General features: G+C 50.1%; 5 protein-coding genes and 1 non-coding gene across 6 annotated transcripts; 5 read left to right on the forward strand and 1 right to left on the reverse strand.

The window, feature by feature from the left end:
* Nucleotides 1–1475, forward strand: STEHIDRAFT_64887 (NAD-P-binding protein; the record flags this gene model as incomplete). Its single annotated transcript, XM_007308272.1, has 6 exons — nucleotides 1–319; nucleotides 415–662; nucleotides 725–760; nucleotides 822–896; nucleotides 1003–1181; nucleotides 1301–1475. The coding sequence occupies 6 exons, from the start codon at nucleotides 1–3 to the stop codon at nucleotides 1473–1475; spliced, it is 1032 nt and encodes a 343-aa protein (XP_007308334.1).
* A 3581-nt stretch (nucleotides 1476–5056) lies between these two features.
* STEHIDRAFT_114234 (uncharacterized protein) lies at nucleotides 5057–6513 on the reverse strand (the record flags this gene model as incomplete). Its single annotated transcript, XM_007308375.1, has 10 exons — nucleotides 5057–5175; nucleotides 5349–5396; nucleotides 5475–5507; nucleotides 5609–5656; nucleotides 5738–5770; nucleotides 5864–5949; nucleotides 5982–6030; nucleotides 6178–6183; nucleotides 6238–6309; nucleotides 6462–6513. The coding sequence occupies 10 exons, from the start codon at nucleotides 6511–6513 to the stop codon at nucleotides 5057–5059; spliced, it is 546 nt and encodes a 181-aa protein (XP_007308437.1).
* A 1059-nt stretch (nucleotides 6514–7572) lies between these two features.
* On the forward strand, nucleotides 7573–14453 carry STEHIDRAFT_114235 (uncharacterized protein; the record flags this gene model as incomplete). The annotated part of the gene is made up of 15 exons (XM_007308376.1): nucleotides 7573–10760; nucleotides 10941–11040; nucleotides 11847–11869; nucleotides 11999–12024; nucleotides 12092–12310; nucleotides 12358–12395; nucleotides 12454–12521; nucleotides 12580–12906; nucleotides 12955–13177; nucleotides 13297–13493; nucleotides 13561–13726; nucleotides 13759–13953; nucleotides 14075–14146; nucleotides 14228–14327; nucleotides 14374–14453. 15 exons carry the CDS (start codon nucleotides 7573–7575, stop codon nucleotides 14451–14453), a joined length of 5022 nt encoding a protein of 1673 aa, XP_007308438.1.
* Nucleotides 14454–15972: 1519 nt separating this feature from the next.
* STEHIDRAFT_114236 (uncharacterized protein) lies at nucleotides 15973–19186 on the forward strand (the record flags this gene model as incomplete). The annotated part of the gene is made up of 2 exons (XM_007308377.1): nucleotides 15973–18730; nucleotides 18771–19186. The coding sequence occupies 2 exons, from the start codon at nucleotides 15973–15975 to the stop codon at nucleotides 19184–19186; spliced, it is 3174 nt and encodes a 1057-aa protein (XP_007308439.1).
* A 905-nt stretch (nucleotides 19187–20091) lies between these two features.
* STEHIDRAFT_160847 (uncharacterized protein) lies at nucleotides 20092–20436 on the forward strand (the record flags this gene model as incomplete). Its single annotated transcript, XM_007308378.1, has 1 exon — nucleotides 20092–20436. One exon carries the CDS (start codon nucleotides 20092–20094, stop codon nucleotides 20434–20436), a length of 345 nt encoding a protein of 114 aa, XP_007308440.1.
* A 679-nt stretch (nucleotides 20437–21115) lies between these two features.
* On the forward strand, nucleotides 21116–21198 carry STEHIDRAFT_t223. Its single transcript has one exon. It is a non-coding gene; the product is annotated as a tRNA-Thr (tRNA).
* The last annotated feature ends 46 nt before the right edge of the window (nucleotides 21199–21244 follow it).

Consider the following 21244-nt stretch of genomic DNA (forward strand, 5'->3'; position numbering starts at 1 on the left):
ATGTCCAACAATACTTCTTTTTGCACCAGACGTCCCTTTGGCAACGCTGGCCTGCATAAATCTACCTCTTTGATCCCCACCCCTAATGCGTACGAAGTCCTTGTTCGCATACATGCCGTATCGCTCAACTTTCGAGACACCGCGGTGTACAACGGTCTCAATCTCGGTACACAGATGAAAGAAGAACCAGTGTTATGCAGTGACATGGCTGGAGAGGTCGTTGAAGTGGGAGAAGGTGTGCGAGAGTGGAGGAAGGGCGATAGGGTCACTGCGAATTTTGATCAGAGCAATTTGTATGGAATTGAAGGGAGGTGGGATCGTAAGTCCTCGCATAATCAATTGATTTTTTTGTCGCTTTGTAATTAGCTGGAACCCCGATGAGCGTGTACGGTTGCTAACATATTTATCTCATAGAACACCTCGGCGGACCCATCGACGGCGTCCTACAACAATACCGTGTCTTTCACAGCACGGGTCTCCTGCACGTCCCTAAACATCTAAGTTACGAAGAGGCGGCTTGTTTTCCTTGTGCTGGCGTAACTTCTTGGAACGCTTTATTTGGCGGAGGTGTTCCTCTCAAGCCTGGGCAAACGGTCCTTTTCAAGGGGACGGGTGGCGTCTCCATTACTGGACTCATACTGGCTCATGCTGCTGGAGCGAAGGTGGTTATGGTTCGTTATTCTTGTTATCCTGCGTTAAGCTCAAGATCTGTTCCTTCTGGTAGACTATCATCACGTCCAGCTCGGATGATAAGCTCAAGGTACGTCTACGGCTGTCTGTACGGTTGGCCGCTGCAGTTGGTGACTGTTCATCACAATCAGCTTGCAAAGGGACTCGGTGCCACGTATACTATCAACTATAACACCCATCCAGACTGGGACAAAGTCGTGTTAGAGGTTCGTCCCGACGCATTATCCTTACGCTTACTCGCACGCCACTCGCATTCCTTCCCTTGACCTTTAACCACACCGATATACTCTACGTCTCTCGCAATTTGTTCAGATGACAGACAACGTCGGTGCACACCATATCTTCGATACCATAGGCATCAACGACCTCGATAAATCCTTCGCCTGTGTCGCTCCCGGCGGCGTCATCAATAGTATCGGTATCTTGGGTGGCCCACCCACCGCCAACCCCAACGTCCCGCTCCTCGCACTAATGAAGGGGGCATACCTTCGGTCCGTACCACTCCTTCTCATCGCTCTCTATCCCTCATTCTCAATCATCGCCCTTATAACCCTTGATGTTTATCTTTCCCTTTTCGTGTGGTGACTTCCTGCAATTGCGTACTATGTAGTGGTATCCTCGTCGGGTCGAAACAGATGCACGAGGATCTCCTCCGCTTCGTCGAGGCGAAGGAACTCAAGCCGTATATCCATAAAGTCTTCCCTTTTCAGAAGGCACCAGAGGCTTTCGAGTATATGGCTGCGGGACATCATTCGGGGAAGATTGTGATCAGAGTTACAGAGTAACTCTCTAATGACGACCGAGCAATGGATTGAAGGAGAATCGGGAGAGGTGCGTACTTCTGCTGATACCAAGTGAACTTTCGTGCGACACAGCCTAAACCTTCATACTGTTTAAATTTTGACCACGATTTCGTCTGCAAGATGTGTTTACCTCGTTCAATGAGAAATTCAGAATCGGCAAGTCCGAGGTTGCTACCTCTCGATACTTCAGATATTGACAGAATGGCCGCGTAGACGATCACTCATACCTGGTGTCGCCGTACGATCTCATCACTCTGTTTCCATCTAATTTGGGATTTACGCGTTCTGAGTGACTCGACCTCGTTTTCTAAATGGCCCTTCCCCACATGCTGACTGCTCTGGCCTCGCAGAGATCAGATCATGGAGAATGGTAAGCCTGATACTTCGCGATGAATCCTCTACCATTTCATTCCCTCGCGCATTGCTAAGGACCTTCAAAAAATATTCTCGTCCAATTCTTGCTCTCTACGCGACACAGAATCGCTAAATTTGGTGCCGTTTGGACGCATGTTCACACTCGGTGTTCAACTTTGAAGTATGGGAGTCAGCGCTCATTTCCTCTGCCATCCTCAGGTCGTATTGATCTGGAGCTGCTGTCTACCGTAATTGACACTCTCTCGCGTCTCCGAGATCTCCTGACTAACTGCGCAAATCAACACACAAAACGAGTATTGTGGAATACGAACTTCTAATGATGGGAGAAAATCAGATTCTGATTCCTTGTGGCCTACGAACTCACCTCTCTCAAGCGCTCCGTCTTTTCTGCTTTCCTGTCTTTGGGAATCTTTGTTGGTGATTTGTATTGTCAAGGGAGTGAGAGCGGATCCCAATATGATTATGTTTCAGCGAAAAGATCTTACCGTGACAGGGAAGGTGGCGTAGTGAGATGCAGAAGACGTGTACTGTTGGAGCCGGCAGCAATATAATCATCGTATGTGTAGTAGACTGAGAGCCATCCAATGAGATATAAGGCCTATCTGCCTTGCAGTACTACCTAAATGCTCGTCAGATTCCAGGAATCTTTATAGTCGTCAAATTGCAACCAAATATCACCGCTATCAGGTAGATACGATGCTGAGTTACTCCGAAACACCCGACTTTCGTCTATGTGTATAAGGACCCACTTTTAAACTGTAGATATCGCACTCATTCCTGGATCAGAAGAATGACGATCAACGTTTCGACTATTCGGACCCGGTTTCAGAGTACAAAGTGACATGAGAAGATCAACATTTGGTCTCCATGAAACGCATCATATATATGATCATGATAAACATTTATCTCTTCCGAGCTTTTCGTGAACTGGGAAATATTATTCCACCTTGGTCCCTATTTCAATGAGTGATGGCACTTATGAGCAGTGACTTGCGCTCGAAGAGACAGGCAAGACGTTGAGGGCTCAGGGATCCAATACTTGAGTGGTTACGCTTCGACGGAATTTCGGTCGAGGAAGATTCAGATTGTTGTTATGGTGCCTACTACACTGATTCAAGGCTATACCGCTGTTGTATCGACCCGCCGTCTCTACCGTCAGAATTCCCGATGTCGACCCTGCTGTGTAGGTGTTAGATGCCACTCTACTTAAGTAGGCAGAGTGTGCGATTCCTGTCATCTGGTGCTACTCTACAATGTCTACGAACGAATTGGATTTGCGAGGCATGTACGTGCTCTTTCTATTGCAACAGACGCCGTACTCACCGTACTGAGACATCCCTCGATAACTGCGGCCGAACAGTTCTATACACAATTATCTCGAGCTCTCTGGCTTCGGTGTGTTGTTTTTCCCTGTAGTTCTGGAGGTCCCTGCTGAATGCATGATGTGTAGTTCTCCTGGTATATGACCATATCTTAACGGTCGGGGTCGAGGCCACGCCAATCTGGAGGAGGCCTTTATCCAAACCTTCGCTATGGTTCTTTTCCAATAGATATCTTGCACTTTTTGCGAACATCATTATCTCCGTCCTTGATTTCACTAGTCTTCGCAATCTACGTCAAGTGAGGTTCATTTATACAATATGACCTTGACAGTTATCATGCTTATAGTTTGTCGTTGATAGACGTGCGTTTTAGCCACCTGGCACCCTCAGACTGCATATTCTCTGATATCTATGGAAAAATAGCTGTCAGTCTTATAGATTGGCTCGTCAAGTGATCCTTGTTGCCAATCAACTTGTTGTATGCAGTGAGTCATAGTAACTACCACATATCGTTCCCCACTCCTCCTTAAGCTCTACTCCGAACAGTTATAATGGCCTCCCGGACATTATCGTTGTATGGACACACTCGCAGTATCTGGATCGCAATGTCTCTTTTTTCAGCTACCATGATAGCTATCATCCTCGTTAGTCATCGTCATATATTATTTCGCCTTCCTATGTCGCTCAAACGAGCTACACACTATCTGGAAGTGGTCACTCTTTGCAAAAGACGGTCAACCTGCCTCAGTAGGCCAAGGATGCTATATTGATACGTCATCATCGAGGTTCGCTGCAACATCTCTTTCTTTGCCAAGAATTGCTCACCTACAGCGGAAACAATTACCCCGCTTTATACAGAGGTATCCGTAAGTATAATCTTCACTATTTCATGTGCCGCTCGACTTTTCGCTGAACTGTGGATTTATCATTCAACTAATTCGTCATACAGACCTTGCCACCGCTTGGGAGGCTGAGGTCTTGTTTGATATTTTCATATTCTCACTGACAGTGTTAAAATCGTGGAAAGACCGACGCATATTTCCAAATGGGTTGACAAGGACCTTCGCCAACGCTGACGGAGGTCTTTACGGCTTGATTTGTCGAGATGGTGAGTTCCTTGGTCTTTCAACAAAACTCGTCTCCTGAGTCTCACTGCGATAGGTGGTCTATACTTTGCGTGAGCGCATTGTCATTGAAGTCAAGCCTTGCTCCAACTCACCATACTCAACAGAATCATGGTGGTCATGAACCTCGCAAATATACTGACATTCTATGTGAGTATTTGCTCGTCAAGACAATGGCATTGATATAATTGACTTTGTTTATTTGCTTAATCGAATAATCATAGATGGCACCAGTAAGCCTTCTGTGTCTTTCTGGTCAATCACCTCTTCTAAAGCGGGTGATGCAGCCTGTTCTAAAAGGATGCCTCTCGACATTAGCTAGCTGGTACGCTTTTACTTATCACCTCTTACGACATCTCAACGACTCTCAGCGATTCTGACCTACTTATCGCGTATGACAGTGTTTCTGTTACACTCGCTTCTAGACTTCTTCTTCGCATGCACGAACATGTAGCTACACTTACATTGCCCATGCAATAGCGATGGGCACATCATACATAGATAAATTTATAGGCGGACCGACGATCGTCACGCCGACAGCGCACAAGTATGCACAAGTCACTGAGCAGGTTCATTCTTGCTCATCGTTTCTGTTGAATACACACGGACTGACGATGTGCGGTGACAATCGCGTCTGTAGGCTCTCGAGGAGCTTTTACAGCGATTCATCGCGTTATTGAGAGCTGAGCCAAGTTTGCGACGTGCATATGCAATGCATGTGCCACAGTTGAAATCGTTGAGTTCACCGGAAAGTAGTTCCATATCTATATCGTACTATTTCCGTCCTCACTGCCTTCCTCCGTGTCGTTGAGTTCGATTTCTTCCTGTCAGGAGTCGATGCCTCTATCCCACGACCGAGCGCTGTAATATCCGAGCTTCGCTTAGACGATGCTCGAAGAAGTATAAAACACATATACGCACATGCCACGGCCGTGTAGCAATGCTACGGCCCACCAGCTCAGTTTCTAGCTAGTGAAGTGAGGACGAGCGCTCCCTCATCAGTACGCTCCCTGGTAGGCAAGAGAGAGACTCACCAAGAACGGTATCAGTTTCAGAGTTTAACGCACCCTCATCCTCAAAGTCTGATAAATTTCAAATGCAAACCATTTAGGTCGAACGCCGGAACCCAACGATACCAAATAGTGAGCATGGCGGCATACCGTTCTTTGGATACGCAGCTCGGAGAACACGAGCTGATCAAAGGGTGATAAAAACATGCAGTTATAAGATGCAGGCCGGCCACAATGAGTCAAAATCGGAGACTCTGTGCGTGCAGTATGAATTAAGGACTTACGAACAAGGGTGTCAGGGCTCGCTTTGGGTTGATCTTCCTCGGGGGGATCTGTCATATATCAGGTTCAGCATTTAACTCCAATGCGTAGTCCTGCATTACGATCCCGGGCTTGGAACGAATGAAACATACGGTTGATGTATCCCGGGGCAGACACAGCACGAGCTGCTTAGAGAAAATCATAACCGGAGCGCGAGCAACATGGAGGAGTTATCAGCAAAAGTCTATCCGCTCCTGAGTGTCCGGAAAGACACTCACCGTTGAGAGCACCTTCTTCAGCACCTGTATCAGTGTCCGCGTCGGCCGCTACATTGGATGGTATAGTGCGTAGCCATGAGCTTTCCCTTGACAAACGAGGAAAAGAGCAGCAACGTACGGGCGTAGCCGAAGTAAAAGTCGGTACGACGCTCTAGTATGTGCATGGACTAGTTTTGAGCCATAGACATTTCAAGAGTTTGAAAAGGTACTCGCCATGGGTTATGCCCTCCACTCCAGCACCTGTGAATATAGGGACAAAGCCCAGGCTTTGGCCTTGTTTCCACTCGTATCAGTAATACATGGGGAAGACGTACGACGATCTGAAAGACGAGAATGAGGTAACTGAGGATTTATGACAATAGACAGGCACTCACCATTGACGATACCCTCGTACATGTCCGGGTCGGCAGCTGCAGAAGGAGGCATACACGATAAGATGGTGCATCCTACGGACATGACTATGAGAATGGGTCGAGCGTACAGATATAATCCGGGGGAATATGATTAGTAAGGCCTAAAAATGAGCATAAGGTCAGCAGAGGTATATAGATGGAGCATAGACAGAACTGGGGGATACCTTTGACCGTGGGCAACGCACTAGTCATCCTGGTCAGGAAAACGAGGCCAAGGAAAGCGAGAACGAGCTTCATGATAGGTGCTGCGTATCGAAAATGTAAGAGGGAAGAAACGACGCGATGAGGATGTGGAGTGCGTCTGCGATAGGGTGCCCTGAGACGTGTCGTTTTATATATGTTTTTGTTTTCTCTTGTGGAGTAATTGGCTCGGTGACGCTTGTAGGTCGCCGTATGGCGTGAACATGGAAGGAGCTTTATAGGGGAACGAGGAGTCTCAACAGATCATGATGATAAATCGAGATATCCACGATGGTTCAGACATAGAAAGTACCTGTCGATAGATAAACATATATAACAACGGTACGAAAGACAAAGGCTCTCGATTCTAAGCATCTGAGCCGTAAAGTTATAGAGCAATATGACGTTTCATTGGGCAGCTGCGTAGAAAACGATATGCCTGTTTCCCGAACCCGGAGACCGTGTAGTAGCACGGGGACATCTGTCTTGATGGGCAGAATCGTCGAGGACGTATTCTCTCGTGTATGTCCAAGGTCGCAGAACGAGTGTTATCCAAGTCCAGAAACAGAAGGTGACGTCCGAGAGATGACTTCACGGTCAAGTACAAGCTAGTAATGCCTTAAGTAGAGAGAGCTGTGAGAACGAAGACCGTCCGAGCGAGTAATCGTGAAGACTTGCAGGAACCCTAGTGCGCTGGTGACTGGTGCTCTATCCATGGTGAGCCTAAGATTGACTTATATATGCATCTAGACATAATGAATGAGACTAGTGCAGGCATATACAGTCAGTTGTGGTGGTGGAGGACGAACGTTGAACGCAGAGCAGTGACGCTTCGAAATCGCTTCGAAATTGACCGATAAAGAGCATCCGGCAGATGCCGATTGACGCCACACAATGCTCGCCACAGAACTTTTCGGTTTCTTCCTCTTTCCTCTCATCGTCCACTGCGGTCTGTAGCTCTCGTCCATCTTCCACTGCAGGTACATTCCAATCAACCAATCGTATGCCATCTCAGTACTCATTCTGCTAACTCGGGACTTTAGCTTTATTACTTGTTGCGAAAAAAAACTTTGCCAGCGCTCTCGTACTTCTGTGCTCTTGATCATTCTCGGCAACATGAAAACTGAGGCGATAGAGGCTGAGCTCTCTACTCCGAAGTCTTCTCCAGGACCGGCATCCACCACAGACGGGACGCCCTCCCTCCCAGCAAAAGTCGAAACGCAGAACAACGCGTCGTCTTCAACGCATATACCCACCTCCACCTCTTCTTCTGCGTCCCGAGAGCCTTCCAGCTCCTTACTTCAACTCCCCGCACCATCCGCATCTAAGGCCAAGTCAAAGTCCACGCCGAAATCCACACCCAAGTCAAAAGACAAGGTGAAGGCCAAACCAGCCCCTACCGTCACGCAACCTCCCAAGCCTCCGAAATCCAAAGCCAAGCCCAAACCGAAAGTCGTTCCTTCTCTTCCTCCTCCATCTACCACCACCGCCGTAGCTACCGCGCCAATTCTCACCACCTTCGCCATCGCTCCTGCCGCCCCCGGCCTACCCCAGACAACCTCCCTCATCGACCGCCTCACGCCAGCCCACAGATCCCAGCTCTCCCTCGTCTGGATTCGTGAGCCCCGAGTACCCTCTATCGAGTCACGTCGGGCCTGGGCGTTGGCCAAGAATGTGAACCCGAAGGCGGTCAATGACTGGTTTTGGAGGAGGAAGGCTGGTGCGAAGAGGAGGGGGTCGTTAGGTGTGGGAGTCGGTGGCGTTGAGGTGGTAGACGAGGAGGCGCCGGAGAATACACAGGAGAGGGCTACGGATAAAGAATCAGGGGATGGGAAGGAGGGTGTGGTTAAAGTCGAGGATACGGAGGGAATGAAAGAAGCGACGGAGACGAAGTCCAATGGAACAGGGAAGGGGAAAGAAAAGGCAAAGAAGAGACCTGGAGAAGGCTATGAGTTGGGTGTTGACGAGCCGGTTGGTTGGGTCGACCCGACGACTGTTGTGAAGGAGGAGCCGAAGGTCGTCGAGGAGGAGCCCACAGATCCGGAACCTCCTGTTGCGATGGATGAGGGTGAGGGTAGGGACGCCAAACGAAACGGAAAGATGAAGACGAAAGGGAAGGGAAAGGGAAAAAGAGTGAGGATTCAGGATCCGGAGAAGGACGTTACTGTTAAGTCTGTGAAGAAGATGGAGACGGAACCCGGGCCTCCTCCTAGGAAACGACCGAAGCTCGACGTCGACTATACTCCTGCTCTTTCTGCCTCACGCTATCATACTCGCTCTGCTGCTACCGCTCTCGCTGCTTTCCTTCCGCCATCACCTCCGTCTCCTTCTCTCAGTGTTCTTGCTCCTGCTTCACCCCCTCGTCCGTCTTCTCCTGTTACTGATCTTGATACACAAAACGATAGTGACCACGACGAAGAGACTGGCTCATTTCCCTTGGCACTTCCTCCCTCTTTTGCGCTTCTTCCTAAAGCTCGTACCCGGAGCCGCATCTTCAGAGCTCAGCTGTCTTCTCCTCGGCCTCCTTCTCCTCGTTCTCGTATTTCTGCGACGCATATATCCACCCTCCCGACTCCAAGCACGCATACATCGACCTCCTTGCCCAGACCTCCGACGCATATACCCACCCATCCACCTCACAGCACGCATATATCGACCCTTACTGGGCCCGGTATGGCTGGACATACGCATATATCCACATATCCTGACTCGGAGGCAGAACTATCCGCCGCTCATACCCTTCGCGATCTCAGATTCTCTCGTCATCAACATGTTGCCCGACCTCGGTCCACACTCAAGTTCTCTCCTGGTCGGATTGGGGAGTATGAAAGCGAGGACGATGATTACGCATATATCCACCCCGATCCACCCTCGGACGTAACTGAACCGGATAATAACTCTTTCGGCTTCAGTCTCGGTCACATCCACGACTTCGACGGAGGTGTCGATTCCTTGTGTTCATCCCGATTTGGACAGAGCTTTGTGGAACGCCCTGATCGGAGCAGTGCGATCGATATCTTCGGTCGCGACGGCAACGGTATATATTTCAACGACGACAGAGACAAAGACACGGATGCCGTAACGATCGATAGTGCCAGCTCGTACCATGTCAGCAATGCGCGTCCAACAAACGACCTTCGTCCTATTTCATATTCTCCCTCCTCGGACACGTCTTTCAGCACTGGATCGCCTTCGTATATAAATACTGCTCCGGACTCTGCGTTCACTCCAATTTATCTCCCTCATCGCGATCACCTCGATACTCTTCTTTCTCCGGTCGGCAATCGCGTTCTTGCTCTTGATCGTTCTCGTTCTTGCGCTCCTGCCCCATCTCCCGCTTTTGCTTCGTCTTCAGCACCACCGATACCGGTCCCCTACGTTGCACCATCATACCACTCGATGTTCAACAACCACGAGCAAGACAACGATTCGTACTCATTCACGATGGACACGTCTTCCAGTCTCAATGCCCGCGATCCTCACGGTTTCTTCGCTATCGCCAACAGGACACCATTCCCCGGAGCCTTGGTCTCAGCTTCCGAGACTGCGTCGATTCCCGGCTCGAGCTCTATGGATTGGACGTCCTCAGCTTCCGGGAACGCACCGCTTACGGACGTGTCTATGAGCATGGCTGGTTCTGGGATAACCTCCAGCGATGGGGCGGTCGGTCAGGCAGGTGTCGGGGGCTGGGTTAACGGATATCAGAACGACAATAACTATATTCAACAACAAAATCTCGCCAACTACGACAACAACGGGATGCTTGATCCTCATCTCTATGATCCCTCGTCGTCTTTCGCGCCTTCATACACACGAGCTCCGATATTCGGATTACTGGCGAACTTCGCAGAGCATGCTGGTGCGTTTTCGCTTCTTTTCTCCGATCCTGCCGATCCTTCGACTGAGAGCTGGGGATATCGTGACGTTTCAGCCTTACAGTCCTTCAACATCGCGAACGACGCCTTCTCTCTTCCCAACATCGATCCCAGAACCACTCCCACAATGCCCGGAGAGGAGTGGAGTGCTCTTATGGAGGACGACATCCACCTCCGATTCCCCCACCTCAGCGACCTCGACCGACAACTACTTCACCATTCGTATATCTCGCATATCCAACAGTATATTGCCCATCCTACGCCGTCCGATGCAGTTTTCGAGGAACTGGGTGGCCCGTTACAGTTCCCGGAGGAGGAAGTGGATCTGTGGGACGATCCGAAGGTGAGGAATTTTTGGATGAGTCTGGGATGGACGAGGGAAATGTGGGAAGAGAATTGGAGGAGGATTGGAGATGCGAATGGAATGGCGTAGGTTAATAGGTCGTGCAATAGGTGGAATGTCAATGGCTGATGGATAGCGATACAAGTGGGCTATTGTTCGTGATGCGGTGGCGTGTGGCCCATGGGCGGGACTGGAGGGGCTATATGGTCGACGTTTTCTTGGTCGCTGCTTTTAGAACCTCATCACTGATCGACGACTTCTCCAAGGGCTCTGGAGTGGCTGCTTGCCTTCCGCTCCTTCCTTCCCACTGCTACCGCCGTGCTATCGCTGTCGCACTTCCTCTCAGCCGCTGGTCTCGCAATGCATGTGCGTCTCGCATCTCACAACCGCTGTCTAATGGCTGCCTGTCCAAGGCTTGTCAATGACTCTGCAGCCTGAACTCCCATGCCACTCAGTAGCTCCTGCTCAGGAGCATTTCTTTTGTGTACACTCACAGCTCGTACCTCTCTTAACACCAAACTCGAATGGTTTAGATGATGGCGTGGTCGCGTAATGCTATCGCACCTCTCTCACAGGACCGATAACGCTCTATATCTAGCTCGTTCCGCTTCTGAATCAGTGACGGAGAAATACCGGTGTATAGGCATCACCCCTCCTTTCCAGTGGTTATTTTGGCCGCAATATGGGCGTCACTTGCATCTGTTTCCCCTAGTGCCCATGGGTTACTTACGGGATGCGACTCACGATTTTTGTGTTGAAAATACTAAGCGTGAAGGATATCCAGCTTCTTTTGTCGCCATCTATGGGGCTAACACCCCAGGAGGAGTGTACTTAGAGTTGTTTTTAGTACAGACCAGACAAGACCGGCATGGCCTTGCCGGCGAACGAATAGAAACTGACTGTTATTTATGTTGTGATGATCGATAACCGCCCCCACATGACCGTATTCATACGGTATAAGTAATGCAGCAGCTGTGTTCCCTTTGCCCTTCCGCATCATCCTTCTCACCAACCTCAGCCATCGACATAGACAGCGAGAGCAACCTAGCACTATCCACATTTGACTCATCTCCACTCTGGTAAGGCGTTCTCACTTGAAATATTTTCTTCTGATCCAGCTTTAACATTATATCCCATGCGCCTCCCGTGTCCATAACGTACTCTTCTTTCAGTGGTTTATTGCCGAGTCGCTATTGTGAGTAGCTTTCTGAACCATTCGCCTGGTGTGCGCCTCCCCGATTCTCCGGAGGTAATTAGCACTTAATGGACTCTCTATGTCTCTGAAGACGCTCTGATAAAATCCATCGCTGACCCGTTTCACCAGTGATCTTCTTACAATGCGTCAGCACGGTACGTGTGATTACTCAGAATGAGTAGATTCAACTCAAGTCTTTGGATATATCGGACTATGTGACAGGGCGCGAGGGCTCCTCAAAAAAATCTCCACCGGCACCGCATACTCCAAGTGCCAACCGGAAAGGTATCACTGAAGAACGAGAAGGTTTTCCTCTATGGGAAACGAGCTTTGCACCTGGAGTGTCCGCTGGTTTCGGATCATATTCTGCCGGTGGACGAGAATCGAATCCTGCGCGCGGCTCAACTCATGAGCGCGGACAGAGTCCTGAGCGTGGAGAAGGTGAGGCCTCATTCAATTATACTTCTGCATGGCTTGCTCTGATGAAGAAGCAGAGAATGTCAAGAAAGATTCTGTGGAGCCAGAGGTAAGTTGAAAGTTCTGTGAGAGAGATCGGTGGAAATCGTAGTGACAGGATATGACAGCTACAGATCGAGCTAGACGCAACTACGTTCATCCTCGTCCACCCAGAGGGCCAGTCTGAGACTCAATCGTAGGTCTCCGGTGCAGCAGCATACTAACCTAGTCATTAGTACTAACTCTCTTGCCAGGAGGCCACCCCATGCTCTGACTATCGATGATTTACTCGTTATAAAAGATGCTGAACCGGACGCAACCTGTCAAGTCTCCGTGCAATGCCCGATCAGAGCTCTCCAATGGCTGATGCAAAATAACGACCATCCCTTGATCATTATGATTCGGGAGAATGGCATCGGTGGCCCCCTCCCGTTCATGCTCTTCCCAGATACAGAGGCTCTTGCCTTGTTCGGTTTATTTGATGACTCCAATGTCATCGAAGCTGCTTGCGAACTTGCACAACTGTCTAAAATTTCCGTTGTTGTTCGACCGACAGACGACTATCCCAAACCGGAAACCGAGTGAGTGGGATTTATCGCACGAGATATCCCTTTTGACGTGCCACGTAGATCATCTCAGATACAGAAGACCTTCGACAACATAAGCGTAGCTGTCGATGATGAAGAACTTCACAACTCTCGAGGAGAAACTCTGGCTTTTCGGCTTCGTGGCGGATCTTCCCGTGGGGATGTTTCCACCAAAGGGAAGTCTTCGTATCCGAAGGATGTATGGCCACGATCGGATCGGCAACATAGCCTCACATTGGATCTTATTCTGGAAGATATCGGCAACGTGAGCGTGAATTGTTTGTTCTGGGTAAGCTCGCATACACTCTATCGATACCACCGTTGTCACCATCATGAATAATACTGTTTGTCCGGTTGTGTTCGATATGCACTGGGAACACTCAGTTTGGAACACCTACACGAGGAACTACTGCTCGCGATGTGCACGGTTTTCCACTGCTTACCGACGCAGATGCTCAGGTGTCCATAGGGGAGTTGCAAGTGAAAACCTCTGGGACGAAAATCGACCTCGATACGCGCTCTTATGGACACGTCGGCGTCATTGCAAAGAATTCCGAACGATGGTTCACAAATAATGATTTGTACGCTCAGTTCTATATTTCACTAGATCTCCAAGAATATGACGCTCATATAATGCACCACTTTCAGTATTCATCATGGTCATGACATTCCAGACGTAAAGGAAAAGCGTGGGGAGCAAAGAGGCGAACAACAGGGACTTACCGCTACCATGGGAGGCCCTAAACCTATTGCGTCGATCTCAGGAACAACGTCACGCTCACATCTTCAGTCCGCAGAGTATCAGGATGAACAGGTATGATAGTGATATATCCTTGGAATATGAAGACAAGAGGGCTGACTGGGAGCCTTATTGGTTATGATCAGGTTGTGCCGCAATGGATCGTTAAACAAAAGGATGGTTTTCCAGATGAAGTCAAAGGCAGATCTTTCAAGTCGTTCGAGACGACTTATTATCCCCACGACCAATGTAGAGAGCGAAACAAGCTCAAGGTCTCCTTTGGTCAGGCGGTCAAAATGAAGGTGTGTACGATCTGTTTTGAAAGCTCGCAGTGTCTTAGGGATTCCCTTCCACCTAATGCTGACTAGCGATTGCTACTCACAATAGCCGCCGCTCACTCATCCCATATCATTTATCTTCAAGAATGACATCAATATCTGGATCTCCAACGGAGATGAACCCGTTCCGTATTTCGGTACGGCGTTGGTCATCTCCGTATGTCCCTCAATTCGACTTCTTCTTGTAGAGGTGGTGAATATACAGACTGACTTCATTCAATACTCGGTATTACTATAGAATTACGTGGCAAAAATTACTACGATGGACGCGCTATCCATACACGAGCGATTGAAAGTGAAAGTAACAGCCGATTCACTGAAAGGAATCAGTTCCACACGTAAGTTCCGATAAGGCTGGTTCAAGTTTGCGTCTTCATACATCAGCTTATTCGCGTGCCAAACCACAGCCATATCTTCAGCTCCGGACCGTGATGCCGCGCTTTCGGTCGCTCTCGCAGGCGTAGGAGTTTCTCTCACACGCCCGCGATCCAAGCTTACCAAACGGAATAAAGCCAAGTCTAACAGTCTCAAGACACCCTCTCATTTACTCACCGAGCACGGTTGCTGGGATTTTTTGAGCAAACAGTGGAAGGTGCCTTCTTGGACCAATTTCTGCACGCGTCGAGAACATCTTCTCGATGTCCGATATCCTAATAACCACCCGTTCGTTCCTTGTGGTTGTGGCAAATCACGGTGCTGGTCTTTGAAGTATGTAAAAATGGAGGGCGACACGTAGACCAATTTGTTCAGTTTCTGGACATGTGCAGTGATCTTTTACTCGGCTGGTTGGCTATTGTCGTTGATTAAATGAGTAGTTGTATACACAAACTGCCATAGAGTGTTCTGCAGCGCACGATATTGTACGAAAGTTTGTCATGCTCAGCGCATGTAGGGGAGGAACAAGTTAAAGGGAGTGTCACGATTCAGGACTCATCACAGTTGACAAGTGCGAGCGTAATAGGACAGATTCAAAGACGAGAGAATGAAGGCGAAGGTTAATTGGCGAAAGTGAGCGCTAATTTTATCGAACCGGGATGGCTCGCGTGCCTTCTCCCTCTTCCTCTCGCTTCACTTGCACCTATCGTCAGTCGTTTGTGACCTGACCTGACCGTTCACAACCTCTCAGACGATCTCATTCCCGATTTCGCGTCTCCTTCAGGATATTTCGGACAGGGAGAGATAGGGAAGATGACCTCACGGCTCGACCATAACCAACTGCTAGCCGAGAAGAATCAACGTTCAGAGGCGCAGAACCCCCTCTCTGATGCCCAGCTTGGCCGAATTTGCCATGGACATATGTCTCCCTCTTTCGTACATGTTTGATTTTGTATCTTTCCAAGACATTGCTCCGCGAAATTTATAGCTCAGAAAAGAACCAGAGTCTGATGAGAGACTCTCTCATCAGAAGAGGAGACTCTGGAGGCAAAGTACGATAAGTCTCATGGATATATCCTGAACATAGATAGAATTTACTCGTAAAGCAATCTGCATGGGACTCATGAATAGAGCCCGATGTTTTTCAGAGTACCCCGTTTCTCCCACAATTTGTTGTAGAGATGCATAATCACCTTTAGAATACATTTAGCAAATTTTATGGTCTCCAGAGAGCATACGGTCGTGCAAGAAATTTATGTATCTGCCGACCACCACTTCAACGCGTCTTGCGGGGACCAAACAATGACCAAACACCACGCCGCGTCTACGGGAATTGCGCGTCACCATTGAGAGCATCCGGCAGATGCCTTTTGCCGCCACACACACGCTCGCCACAGAACTTTTCGGTTCCTTCCTCTTTCCTCTTGTCGTCCACTGCGGTCTGTAGCTCTCTTCCATCTTCCACTCTGGGTACATCCCAATCAACCAATTGAATGCTATCTCGGTGCTAAGTCTGCTAACTCTGAATTTTAGCTTTGTCACTTGTTGCTCAAAAACGCTCGCCAGCGCTCTCGTACTGTCTTTGCTCTCGGTCCCATTCTCGGCAACATGAAAACTGAGGCGATAGAAACCGAGCTATCTACTCTAAAGTCTTTTCCTGGACAGGAATCCACAGACCGGACGCCCTCCCTCCCAGTGAAAGGCAAAACGCAGAACAACACGTCGTCTTCAACGCATATACCCACCTCCACCTCTTCTTCTGCATCCCGAGAGCCTTCCAGCTCCTTAGTACAACCCACCGTACTACCCTCAACCAAGGCCAAGTCGAAACCCAAGTCGAAAACCTCATCCAGGTCAAAGGACAAGGCAAAGTCCAAATCCGCCCCTATCGCCACACAACCTCCGAAGCCTCCCAAATCCAAATCCAAGGCTAAACTGGAAGTCACTTCCTCTCTTCATCCTCCTCCCCCTGCCACAGCCGAAGTAACTACCACTTCTGCTCCCGACTCAATCCGCACCGCCTCCGCCGCCATCCCAACCCAGACAACCTCCCTCATCGACCGCCTCACGCCAGCTCACAGATCACAGCTCTCCCTCATCTGGCTTCGTGAGCCCCGAGTACCCTCGATCGAATCACGTCGTGTGTGGGCATTAGCTAGGAACGTGAACCCGAAGGCGGTGAATGACTGGTTTTGGAGGAGGAAGTCTGGCGCGAAGAGGAGAGGGTCGTTAGGTGTGGGGGTCGGTGGCGTTGAGGTGGTGGAAGAGGAGGAGCCGGTGAATGAGCAGGGGCCAGTGACGGGGGAAGAGCTAGAAGATGGGAAGGAGGGTGTGGTGAAAGTAGAGGATGCGGAAGGAATGAAAGAGGCGAAAGAGACGAAGTCGGATGGTAAGGCGAAGGGGAAGGGGAAGGCAAAGAAGAGACTTGGAGAAGGCTATGAGTTGGGCGTTGACGAGCCGGTTGGTTGGGTCGATCGGACGACCGTTGTGAAGGAGGAGCCGAAGGTCATCGAGGAGGAGCTCACAGAGCCGGAACCTCCTGCCGCGATGGATGAGGACGAGGGTAGGGACGTCAAACGAAACGGAAAGGCGAAGACGACAGGGAAGGGGAAGGGGAAAAGGGTGAGGATTCAGGACCCGGAGAAGGACGTCCCAGTCGAGTCGTCTGTGAAGAAAACGGGGGCGAAATCTGGGCCTCCTCCTAGGAAACGACCGAAGCTCGACGTCAACTCTACTCCTGCTCTTTCTGCCTCACGTTACCATACTCGTTCTGCTGCTAGTGCTCTCGCTGCTTTCCTTCCTCCATCTTCTCCGTCTCCTTCTCCCAGTTCTCTCGTTCCTGCTTCCTCGCCTCGTCCATCTTCTCCTGCTACTGATCTTGATACCCAAAACGATAGCGACCACGACGAAGAGACTGGCTTGTTTCCCTTGGAACTACCCCTCTCCTTTGCATTTCTTCCGAAAGCTCGTACTCGGAGCCGTATCTTCAGAGCTCAGCTGTCTTCTCCTCGGCCTCCCTCTCCTCGTTCTCGTATTTCTTCGGCACATATATCCACCCATCCGACTCCAAGCACGCATACATCGACCTCCCTGACCAGACCGTCAACGCATATACCCACCCACCCACCTCACAGCACGCATATATCGACCCTTTCTGGGCCCGGTCTGGCCTCATATACGCATATATCCACCTATCCTGACTCGGAGGCAGAACTCTCCGCTGCTCAAGCCCTTCGCGACCTCAGATTTTCGCGTCATCAACACGTCGCCCGACCTCGGTCTATACTCAAGCTCTCTCCTGGTCGGATTGGGGCGTACGAAGATGAGGACGATGACTACGCATATATCCACCCCGATCCTCCCTCCGACATAACTGAACCGGATACTGGTTCCCTCGGTTCTGTTCCCAGGCGCTGCCACGACTTTAATGGTGGTGTCGATCCCCCGCGTTCATCCCGATTTGGACAGAGCTTTGTGGAAGGCCCTGATCGGAGCAGTGCGATCGATATCTTCGGTCGTAACAGCAACGGTATCTATTTCGACCACGACAGAGATGAAGACACAGATGCCGTAACGATCGATAGTGCCAGCTCGTGCCCCGCATCGGTCCGTGCCAGCACCGCGTGTCCAACAAACGATTTCTATCCTATTTCATATTCCCCTGTTTCGGACACGTCCTTCAGTACTCGACCGTCTTCGTATATAAGTACAGCTACAGAGTCTGCATTCCCCCCAATCTATCTTCCCCATCGCGATCACCTCGATACTCTTCTTTCTCCAGTCGACAATCGTGTTCTTGCTCTTGATCGTTCTCGTTCTTGCGCTCCTGCTCCATCTCCTGTTTTCGCTTCATCTTCAGCATCATCGATTCCAGTCCCTTACGTTGCACCGACATACCCCTCGATGTTCAACAACCACGAACAAGACAACGATTCGTACTCATTCACGATGGACCCGCCTTCCAGTCTCAATGCCCGCGATCCCCACGGTTTCCTTGCTATCGCCAACCGGACACCATTCCCCGGATCCTTGGTCTCAGCTCCAGACACTGCGTCGATACCCGCCTCGAGCGCGATGCCAGTCAACTGGATGTCTTCAACTTCCGTAAACTCTCGACTTGCCGACGTGTCTATGAGCATGGGCGACTCGCCTATGTCCTCCAGCGATGGGGCGACCGGTGAAATAGGTGCCAACGGCTGGGTCGGCGGATTTCAGAATGGCAATAACTATATTCAACAAAATCTCGCCAATTACGACAACAACGGGATGCTTGATCTTCATCTCTATGGACCCTCGCCATCTTTCGTGCCTTCATATACACGACCTCCGATTTTCGGGTTATTCGCGAACTTCGCAGAGCATGCTGGTGTGTTTCCGTTTCTTTTCCCTTCTCTTCGATCCTGCAGATCTTTCGACTGAGAGCCGTGGATGTTGTGACGTCTCAGCGTTACAGTCCTTCAACATCGCGAATGACGCCTTCAGTCTTCACAACATCGATCCCGGCAAAACTCCCACAATGCCCGGAGAGGAGTGGAGTGCTCTTATGGAGGACGACATGCATATCCGATTTCCCCATCTCGGCGACTTCGACCGACAACGTCTTCATCATTCGTATATCTCGCATATTCAACAGTATATAGCCCATCCTACGCCGTCCGATGCAGTTTTCGAGGAACTGGGTGGCCCGTTACAGTTCCCGGAGGAGGAAGTGGATCTGTGGGACGATCCGAAGGTGAGGAATTTCTGGATGAGTCAGGGATGGACGAGAGAGATGTGGGAGGAGAATTGGAGGAAGATTAATGAGGCTGCTGGTAGGGCGTAGGTTGATGGGCTGTGGAATCGGTGGGATGTGGATGCGATATGGTGGCGTGTTGCTTGTGGGCGGGCTCGGAAGGAGATGCTCTCTGGACGTCGTTTTCTTGCTCGCTGCTTTCGGTATTTTCTCTGGTTTAAGTTCCTCATGCTCTTCTTGTGCTCTCTATGCTTCCTACCATTCGATACCTCTCTGCGCTGTTGGGATTGCTGTGTTAGATTCTTCTTCTCGCTGCCTCTCTGCCTCTCAGGTTCAGGTTTCATCGAATCTCGCTCACTGCTTTCTCGAACGGTGACAAGCATACTCTTCCGCCTTTCATGGATTCCTGTTTCGTAACTCTCTGGTCTAGAAGTCACCGGTCTTGCCTGCGCCGTACGCTACTCAGCTGATACCGACTCTCCATCTGTACTTGGTCTCACCGTACCCCAATGGATCGTTCTAGTTCTTGGCACTCACCAGTTCGGCGTCTTCACTCCATTGAGCATTGAAGAGATCAACAGCACCTCGTTGTTTGTGCGGCGCAGGGCCAGGGAAGACCGACGATCACTTGTTTCGGTGTAGGTCTTCCTGCATGCTGATACGCGTGCGTTTTACATTACAAGAGCAGTTCATTCGGAGGTCATTCGTTGCTGAAACGCCGCAAGATCCTGGAAGCTGTACGGAGTACGAGGATTACTATTACTTACAGCCCCATGACGGACATTGACCTCCATGGCATTGAGACAGAGCGCCTCTTTGTATGTATATAAAGATCGCCCGAGTCCAACGAACCTAGCCAAGAAGAACCAAACCCTCGAACTGACGAGCTTCCATCGGTGGGACTCCTCAACTCATCTCATCTTCAAGCACCGCCATCTTACAACTTATTTCTTCCACAGTTCAAGCAACGCATCTAACCAACCACTTCATCAACCATGTCGCGCCTCACTTCCCTCGCCCCCCTCCTCATCCTCGCCCTCTCCACCTATATCCAAACCACCCACGCCATCACCTGGACGCAATACGGCTCCCCAGGCTGCACCGGCCGCACCGCCGACGCGAACCAATGGACCGAGACCGGCACGGGAAGCTTCGCCTGCGTCTCCCAAGCCTTTGGCGCCGTGTCGGTCGAGTTGGGGCCGACGATTGCGATTGAGTGTCCGGTGACGTGGTTTAGTGAGGTGGGGTGCACGGGGGAGAGCGAGAGTGTTAGTCAGGATGGGTGTTTTGGGTTTCCGGGGACGGGAGGGTCGTTTAGGGTTGATACTTGTGTGCATTGAGGGTCTGGGATGCGGTTATGTGAATGGACTATTGGACTGTAAGACGTTGTTCTCAATTTTTGGACTTGGAGCACAATGTTATGGTGGCCTGGGTGATTCGGACGGCAGCAGTGCTGATCATTCGGTGGGAGAAACACGGTTTTTCTGCGCTCGCAGACACGCAGCATGGGACTTGGCGTTTGGTGAACTCATCGAAGCGCTTCCTGAATTGAGTCGGGGGGACGACCGTCCTACGCGTCGTATTTTCAACCTTTATTCACCCGTCGTCAGACTCTGTTCTCAAATGATGTCTTTACCAGCACGTCTTACCGATAAGTAGATCATTTTTACATGATGAGTACTGACCACCGATAGCATCGTCATTTGATTGTCATTTACTCACAACGCACCCCGAGCCAGCGCCGCGCATCCTCAGGCTTGCCTCAGACTCGGACTGAACCCAACCTGTCAATGACCAGAAGTCATCCGCCGACCGCCTAATGTCTACCGTTCCATCGACATTTTTTGGTATCACATAAAAGGTATTTTAAGACCATTCTCCTGCTGTGGTAGCGATGTGTTTCTACCAAGCCATACAGTAACGACCTTTGCTTCAGATAAAATTCATTTCTGTCTGGCTGACTCTATGTCATTGAGCAAGGGTGTCATTCCATCAATTGAGGAATTGAAAGAGGAGCATGCCCGATTAGCTCAGTGGTAGAGCGCGTCACTCGTACCAGCGCGCACATGATGAGGTCGGTTGTTCAATCCAGCCATCGGGCATTGACACGACATTGTAGAGTTTTTTGGCACCCGGTGATCAGTAGAT

The sequence above is a fragment of the Stereum hirsutum genome (genome assembly GCF_000264905.1).
Source record: "Stereum hirsutum FP-91666 SS1 unplaced genomic scaffold STEHIscaffold_15, whole genome shotgun sequence".
NCBI classification, from domain to species: domain Eukaryota; kingdom Fungi; phylum Basidiomycota; class Agaricomycetes; order Russulales; family Stereaceae; genus Stereum; species Stereum hirsutum.